This window comes from Pseudorasbora parva, chromosome 17 (assembly GCF_024679245.1).
Source record: "Pseudorasbora parva isolate DD20220531a chromosome 17, ASM2467924v1, whole genome shotgun sequence".
NCBI lineage: Eukaryota > Metazoa > Chordata > Actinopteri > Cypriniformes > Gobionidae > Pseudorasbora > Pseudorasbora parva.
In genome coordinates this window covers 42,855,265-42,864,488 of record NC_090188.1, presented here as the reverse complement: position 1 = coordinate 42,864,488, position 9,224 = coordinate 42,855,265, and the positions used below count along the sequence as shown (strand labels likewise).

The 9,224-nt window shown below is 41.1% G+C and overlaps 1 protein-coding gene across 3 annotated transcripts in view; it reads right to left on the bottom strand.

The window, feature by feature from the left end:
- Window positions 1-547: 547 nt before the first annotated feature.
- Window positions 548-9,224, bottom strand: part of LOC137045220 (histone-lysine N-methyltransferase set-1-like) — a 33,133-nt gene continuing 24,456 nt past the window's right edge. For 2 of the 3 annotated variants that reach the window (XM_067421770.1, XM_067421769.1), the window contains exons 7-9: window positions 4,977-6,144; window positions 1,262-1,336; window positions 548-913 (exon numbers count right to left, since the gene is read on the bottom strand). In XM_067421770.1, coding sequence (XP_067277871.1) covers window positions 6,054-6,144 — 91 coding nt within the window. In that variant the 3' untranslated portion in view covers window positions 548-913; window positions 1,262-1,336; window positions 4,977-6,053. The remainder of the gene's footprint in view (window positions 914-1,261; window positions 1,337-4,976; window positions 6,145-9,224) is intronic. The other variant, XM_067421771.1, reaches the window with a different exon arrangement.

Sequence of the window (9,224 nt, the reverse complement as noted above, 5' to 3'; positions counted from 1 at the left end):
TGCAAACTTTGTCAAGGAACGTTGGTGAGTTGACTGGGTATTTATGTGATCTTCCACTTGAGCTGATTGGTAGACATGTTGATTACTGATTGTTGACAGCTGGTTGGAATGACATCATGATTAGGTAGATCATTTGAACGTGCTTCTCCCGAACTTAGTTTTTAAAGAAACATCATTTGTCGGGTCAGTTGTGATCTGACATTTTAATTTTCTTATTTTACCCAACATTAACATAACAGTCCCACTTGCTGTTTCAATGCAGAAAACATTTAGGGGTGTTTGCAGTTTATAAATCAGCCATGAAGCAACGTTTACCAAATCAAGCAAAACAGGCACGCACGCACGCACACACACAAATAACACACTCTCTCTCTCTCTCTCTCACACACACAAACACACACACACACATTCTCTCAAACACACACACACACAAACTCTCTCTCTCATACAAACACACACACTCTCTCTCACTCACACACACACACACACACACACACACACACACACACACACACACAGTTGCTAAAAAATAAACAACAACAACAAAAAAAACTAAAACATGGGAACCCTTCAGTGTTAGGCATTGGAACTTACGCCCTAACAAAATATTTTTTAACCATTCTCGCTAAGACTCAAAGAGGGCCTTGAGCTCAAACTGATTTAACACTGTATACTTGTACAGAAAATCTGTCCTAATGCCTCTGCTGTCTTTTCAAAGCAGTAATTCTGTTATAAATATAAAACTTAACAGCAGACCAGTCTCTGTTTTTCAGGGCCTGAGGTTCGGCCATCAGGCACGAGGCACAGTCCGTCTTCCCAGGAACGCGACGGCTGCGGATAAAAGGCATCAAGTGCTTTTCAACCGCTCCAGCCTCTTCTTCTGACCACTTCCTTTTGACACTGACTTTTGTGCCTAATAAAACCAAAAAGTAAAAATAAATTGTAATTTCTAAAATGCAAGGCAAATCAGTCAAAGCCAGAGAGAACAAAAACCCATAAAATATTGTTCCAAACCAATGCTATTCAGTAATTCTGTTTTGAGAGCACCATGTCTCAAAAGGGCTCAAGATACGGTATATATCTAGACATGTAGGTTCAGCAACAACCCCCTTTCTACCAAAGTACTGATGGCTAAATTACACCTATATTGGGACCATGGTGAAAACTAAGTCCTGAGCTAACACACACACACACACACACACACACACACACACACACACACACACACACACACACACACACACACATCTAAAAGTGTTACCTGGTTGGAGATGGGCATTGTCCAGGTCTACCATGGAGGGGGATTTAGCTCTACCCATACGTGCTTTCTGAGAGCCTATAATGAAGCATTTTAATAATCAATTATTCAAGCCTTTACCTGAATAATAAGAACATGCCAATGCTTTATTGTACTACTTTGCCAATCTATGATAAAGAAACACTCCACTATTTTTTAAATAGGCTCATTTTCCCGCTCCCCTAGAGATATACAGTCGAGTTTAACCGTTTGTGAAGCCATTCAGCCGATCTCTGTATCTGGCGGCAGCACTTTTAGCATAGCTTAGCATACATCATTACATCTGATTAGACCGTTAGCATCTCGCACAAAAATGACCATAGAGTTTCAATATTTTTCCTGTTTAAAACTTGACTCTTCTGTAATTATATTGTGTACTAAGACCGACGGAAAATGAAAAGTTGTGATTTTCTAGGCCGATGTGTGTAGGAACTATACTCTCATTCCTGCGTGATAATCAAGGAGCTTTGCTGTAATATGGGTTCTGTAATAATGGGTTCTGGATACTGTAATAAAGTCGTTATTTAGATTTTTTTTGCGCACAAAAACTATTCTCGTCGCTTGGTAAAATGATTGTCCAGCCGGTGTAGTGAGATGGGCTGTGTGTCGATGTGTTTAGGGCCTTTATGGGTCTCCAGCCGCTGTAGTGAGATGGGCTGTGTGTCGATGTGTTTAGGGCCTTTATGGGTCTCCAGCCGCTGTAGTGAGATGGGCTGTGTGTCGATGTGTTTAGGGCCTTTATGGGTCTCCAGCCGCTGTAGTGAGATGGGCTGTGTGTCGATGTGTTTAGGGCCTTTATGGGTCTTGTGAGTGGGAATGGACTGAATGCCAATGGAGGCCTTTCTGAAGCCTTTCTCAGCTTTACACTAAAATATCTTTGTGGTGTGGCAAGCAGCGGGGCGAGGGACCGCGAGAGCGGGCCGGTGATTAATGTCAACGAGTGCCAGCTGCGTGGCACACCGGTCTCGTCTCGCGGCCATGTGACGGGAGCATAAAAGGAGGAACATTGCAGCGGAAGACGAGAGAGGACCAGGCCTGGATTTTATGTTTAGTTTTGTTTATGTGTTTGTGGGCAGTCGTCCGTGAGGGGCTGCCCACGTTTTATTTTGTGTGTGTTTGCGGGCAGTCGTCCGTGAGGGGCTGTCCGCGGTTTTACTTTCATTTTGTTTCTTTACTTTAAATAAATGTTTGTTGAGCGTTCGCCGGTTCCCGCCTCCTTCCTTCCCATCTACAAACCGTATTACAATCTTCATTTGTGTTCTGAAGATGAACGAAGGTCTGACGGGTGTCCAACGACATGAGGGGGAGAAATTAATAAAAATCATTTTCATTTTGGGGTGAACTAACGCTTTAAGAAGGGAAGATGTGTTCTGAGTCTTGCCGACCGGATACGGCGAATGTTTAATCTGTCAATGAGCTCCGCTACACCTTCGTCTGGTTGGTTGTAAATAAATCGTGCGTTAATAAATTGTGCCGTTTTAAATGTATTTGCGTTAACGTGTTATTAACGTGTTAATTTTGACAGCCCTAATACGTACATATCACTGCAGCCTCAAAGTGAAATGTCCACTGGGTGGCGCTAAAAGCTTTGTTTTGTTCCGGAACAGATGTCCGTGAATCTGGCATGTTCTGGTTACGTTGGTTTTTTCAACGTACACCCACACTAAACCCTAAACCGACCCAATAATGTTAACAAAAGCAAATGTGACAAAAATAAGATTGTATCCGTGTCATTTTAGCTTGTGTTTTGTCAACATTGTTTTGTGTTCTGCTAAATTGTCAGCTTTACTTGAATTACTTTTGTTCATATAACTAAATTATTAACTAACTAAAGCCGGGTGCTCACTGTGCGATTTTGGCCACGATTTGGCCGTCTGAGACAAATTTAGCAAATCCTAAAAGATTCCTCAGATCCTAGGCTAAAATCTGACGTCTTTGGTCGTTAGTTTGACATGTTCTTCGGCAGCCGATTAATGAGCGCTGCGATCAAATTTTACCTCAGACGAAATTCTGGCAGTGTCAGAAGTTTTGGCACACAATCCTGCAGTGTGACTTCTCCAACGACGACAGTCAAATATCTCCGTTTTTTAAGACAAACTATGACCAAAACGAGAGCTAGAGATTTGTTTGTAGCCAGCATTTCAGTCCTGCGTGTAATGCAGCTCACTGTCACTCAACGCGTCATTCACTGATGATATAAAGCTCCGGGTGAGTTTTCTTGCGCGCGTCCGTTTTTAGCGCGCCTTCACTATCGTGCAGTCTGACATTAATGCCAACTGAGATCTTACAGTGTGACATGGCTTACAGCGGGGATCATGTTCTTACAGTCTGACAAGGGACATTCGCAAAGGATTTTGAAAAATCGCACAGTGTGCAGGACCCATTATTTGTAAAAATGTCTCAATATAGTTGTGTGCAACCACTTGACGCATCTATTTTAGGGATGCACGATATTATCGGCACGACATCGGAATCGGCCGATAAACGCTTAAAATATAAAAATCGGCATCGGCCGATATGAAAACATTATGCCGATATGCCTTGCCGATATGATAAGGTGTTGATATGCGCCTGCAATAACTCACGTGTGCAAGGAGTGCTACAGCGATGAGACCATGTCAGCACTGCGGTCATTCTTCAAGTGAAAACAAGAAAATACATTGCATGTACAGTAATTTATATTAACTGTTTTTAAATGCTGCCTTGAATTTCTGCATGCACGTACAGAAGGACGTGGCCGTCAGCAGCAGATTTGCAACGTTTTCACAACAAAACTAGTCCAAAACAAGTCCAATCGCGTCTCCCCACTCTAGCGCGTGCGGCAGCCTCCACAGCAGCAGAAGCTCCTCCAGGTCCTAGTGCCCTCCCGCTAGACCGCTATATATTTATACATGTAGTGGAGGCGCTGTTGTTACAGTAATACAATGAAAAGTAGAATACACAAATAAATTGAAGTTACTTCTTGTTCTGAATAAACAAATCAGTAATGATGTCATAAATCACAAGCATGACACTTGTAAATTAAATACTTTTATATACAGTGTATTAATCTGTAATAAAATTTTACAAAATGGATGATGAAAAATAATCCAAGGAGCTCTACAATAATTGTAGAATTAAAAGACAGCATCAATGGATGTCATGCCACCCCCACTTCATGTGCACAAATGTTAAATCCAAAAATACAATATTTAGGTTACAGCTGCATCTGGGGTGAAAAATTACTGACTTTATTGTTATTTTCAGAGCTTTTAATACACTCTTTTAATAAAAAGAACTTTATTAACATTTATTTATCTTCAACAAGAATCCTTTAGTAAGGATACCTCAGAAATCTGAAACCAGAATGAAAAAAATTATTTTTTGCTCAAAATGGTGTTGTTTCCAAACAAAGGGAAAAAATAAACATATATCGGCATCGGTATCGGCATCGGCCAAAATGAGCAGAAAAATATCGGCATATCGGATATCGGCAAAAATCCAATATCGTGCATCCCTAATCTATTTAAAGTAAATTCAACAAGTATTTGTTTTTAGTGTACTTCTCAAAGTTCTCACGATGTGGCCTATTACAAAAATCTGTGAAGCTAAACTGTAACCTATAAGAATATACATGATTGTGAAATACTACTAATCATGATTACCGATTGTGTTATGCATATTACACAATTATATTTACCTCGTGGCTCTATCATTATTCCATCTAATCCTTGTGGCGTACTGCATTTCGCTTCCCCCGGAGGAGTCAGTGCAGCTGCAGACACTTCCTCGTTCCATTTGCTCTCATACAAACGCCTGAAGTTACATGCAGACTCTATAGCCCCGTAGCGTCCTAACATCCGTGCATTGCTTTCAACGAAGTTGGCAATCTTCACCAAGCTGTGACCAAGTTTCAGAGCCAATGATGGAGTCTTGTAGGTGTTTGTCTCCTCACTGAATCCTGCCACGACTCTCACTGCTTTTATAACGTGAGGAAAGTTGCCGGGTTTGATGAAGTCCTCCATTTTACGAATGGTTGTTAGTTTTCTGGCGGTGATGAGCAACCTTGCTACTTCCCTCATTTTCTGCCTAATGTAGTTATTTCTTCCTGAATATGACTTCAGCCTGTTGTACATTTGCTGCCCCAAAAGAAGAATGTATCGATCATTTCGGACGACATTCGAAACTTCGTCATTCACCATCTCACCAGCAATCGTCCAAAGACTTCTGGTGACATCCACTGGTGAAGGAAGGGTCAAGTTGCTGATGGTCTGAACTTTCTTCTGCCTGATTGTGCGGTTTTTATTTTGGAGATTCTGGGGGCATGTTTGGTTGTGTCTCCATAATGTCTTTCTGTCGTACAGACCTTGACAGTGGATACAGTGTGCGAAGTCGTAGGCAGATTTGACTTCTTTGGGCCGTCTGCAAGCAACCATTTCTCCATTTCCGGCTTTTGAAACTGCGACATTATGGGCAAAGTTCCCTCTACTTTTCAAAAGGCGTAATCTCACTCTTCTTTCCTTTGACCGTTTATCGAAGCTGAATGCTTTGGCTACCTCAGATTCATTACGATGAACAAACTCCAAGTGGCGTGCGATTTTAGAGTATGGCTTTTGGCAATAGACACAATATTGCTTCTTCCTGTATCTATTTCTTTTAACTTTAGCAGGCATCGGTGTCACAGATGTTGAATTGTGATAGGATGAGCTTGAACTTGTGTCCGTTGTACTCCTAAACTCGAAAGCACGTCCCTTCACTGGCTCATCATGCCAGATATTTAGTTCTTTACTTTCACAACTGTTGTCTGATAAGCTACCGTCTGTATCAGAGACATATTCTTGGTTACTGTAGTCAGAAACGGAGGACATCTGTGGAGAAAACATTATTGAATTAAATGCCCATATGAGGAATACTAAAGGGTTACAAGGAAGACAATATCTAAAGACGTCGTTACAAAGCCCATCTCACTACAGCGGCTCTACAATCATTTTATGAAGACAAGAGAGTTTTTGTGTGCAAAAAAACCCCAAAATTACGACTTATATAGTGATGGCCAATTTCAAAACAAAGATTCGAACTGTTATGAATCAGTGAATCGACTCATGATTCGGATCGCATATCAAACTGCTGAAATCACATGACTTTGGCGATCCGAATCATGAGTTGATTCACTGATTCACTGAAGTCGTTACTTAGTTGTTGGTTTTTTTGCACACACAAACTCTTCTGGCCTCTTCATCAATGATTGTCGAGCCGCTGTAGTGAGATGGGCTTTGTAACGACGTCTTTAGTGCCTTTATGGGTCTTGAGAGAGGAAATGACATTGGTGTCAATGAAGGCCTTTCTGAGCCATCGGATTTCAACACTAATATTTTCATCTGTGTGTGAAGATGAACGGAGGTCTGACGGCTGGCCAACCACAGGAGGAATTAATGACAGAGTTTACATTTATTGGTGAACTAACCCTTTAAAGCGGTGGTGTCATGTGATTTGCCTTGTTTAACTTTAGTTAGTGTGTAATGTCGCTGCTTGAGCATAAACAGTCTCTGCAAAGTCACAGCGCTGAAAGTTCACTGCAAACGGAGATATTGTCTTTTAAAGTTCCGGCAGTTTATTGCCTACAAAAATGGCCGTTTGGACTACAACGAGCTTCTTCCTGGGTTGGTGACATCATAAACCCTCGCTAGTCTCCGCAGATGTGACTTCTGCCCGTAATGGGAAGGGGCGTGGCCTTAACCTGTGCTTGGCCCTTCAGCCAATAAAAATACAGGAAACTACATTTGGTCATCTGACCAATCTAAGACCATTGCATTTGTCAGAGGGAGGGGCTTCATAGAAGCAGGAAGCAGACGAGCCGTTCAAAGCACAGACAGCGGTGTGGAATAAAGGGAGAATAGAAGGAAAATACGGCGTTTACAAAAAGAAGTATTAAGACTAGGGGTGTAACGATTCGTTTAACAACGATTCGATTCGTATCACGATTTGAAGTTGTCGATACCATTTACCATTTAGAGCGATATGATCCGAAACGATTCAGTGACTTGAAATCAATTCAGTAACTTTTTAGCCAAAAATGTAAATCAGTGTGACTGTTTTATTTCAACCCAATCGAATCATTGTTAAAACGAATCGTTACACCCCTAATTAAGACATGTTATACTGCGCCCCATAAACACAACCAAGCCTAGAAAAAAACACAGAACCTCCGCTTTAAACATATGAATACTGAATAGGGCTGGGACGGTATGGATTTTTTTAAACCGCTGTTGAAAAGCAAGAAATTCCCGCGGTTCAGCGGTAAACCGCTTTTAAACCCGTGATATAAAAAAAAAAAGAAAAGAAAAAAAGACGTGGCGCCATTTAAATGATTATAAGTAAATCATGGTAATCTTAAGAATATAAGAAAATTAAATATTTGTTTAAAAAATATTTGTTTTATCCTTTTGCTCCGCAAAGTTGCGTCATGCCGGTCTGCGCTTTGAGATGTATGTGGGACACGAGCTGGATAGACAACTTCTCGAATATCTTCGTCTTCATGTTTTCACCTGATGTTATAAAAGCAACACTTGTTGTAAAACGTCTAAAGAGCGAGTTTTATCTTCCACAGGGTCAAGAGATTTAGGCTATGTTTGATTATTCACTGCTAGAGAAAATGAAAGAAACCGCTGTGTGCACGTGAACTGCGCTATTCAAATAAACTTGACGCGCCTCATGTCTAATAACAAGCACAAACTGTGTTAAATAATATTTTGTCCTACAGTGTTTTCTACTTTACCACAGTAAAAGATGTGAACGGATGTAATAGACTTAAGCAAACGAAAGGAAGAAACGTTTATAATTCCCTGCAAACGTGAGTGCGCCGCGAGTGAAAAGAAACGAGATTTGGGAAAAGAAAAGAGATAAAATGGACTAACGTTAGGCGGCCTATTGTTAAAATTCACGGAAATCGGAATATCGGATGACCAGATTGCAAAACAGAATTAAAAAGATGGCAAATCTTAAAGGTCCCGTTCTTCACGATCCCATCTTTCAAACTTTAGTTAGTGTGTATTGTTGCTGTTAGAGCATAAATAATACCTGTAAAATTATAAAGCTCAAAGTTCAATGCCAAGCGAGATATTTTATTTAAAAGAAGTTCCCTTTCAAAGCCTACAGCGAGCGGCCGGTTTGGACTACACCGCTGCACTTCCTGCTGTAGTGACGTCACTAGAACCGTTTGTTGACTAAAGCTCCGCCCACAAGAACACACAGATTCGGGGACGGGGTCTCGTTGCTCTCCCACGTGGAGAAGAGCGCACATTCAGCGCTTGCATCGCCCCGTTATGGTAAGAGGCGGGACCCTTCCGGGCAAAGTGCGCTAAGCTGCTGTCCAATCACAACACGGGAAGCGCTGGCCCAATCAGAACTCGTTACGTATTTCTGAAGGAGGGACTTCATAAAACAAGGAGATCATCAGGACGTTTTAGGACAGAGGAAACAGCGCTGTACAGATAAGGCAATCGTGTGAAAAATACTGTTTTTTTACACGCGAAACATGAACTCATGTTATATTGCACACTGTGAACATAATCAAAGCTTCGAAAACACGCGAAGAACGGGACCTTTAAATTGGGCTCAGCCTCCCTCTCTCATTCGGCAGGAATCCAGAGCCTGTTTTCATGGCTGCGATGTAACATCTGCAAATGTATTTCCCTTGTAAAAGCTTTGTGCTTCACCCCATGGTAAAAATCACGTAAAACAGCGTTCACATAAAAAACACTGGGTCAATATTATAGTTCGAAATTATAGTTTAAAGAAAATAGTATGAAAGGAGATATTAAAATAAAAAGTGCACAACTCCTCCTAAGTGGAAGCAAGATACTTTTTTCCTCTCACGTGCAAACCAGCGCGGATGAGTACTTATTCGGGGTTAATAAAATAAAAAAAATTAGTTTTTAAGTAGAAAATA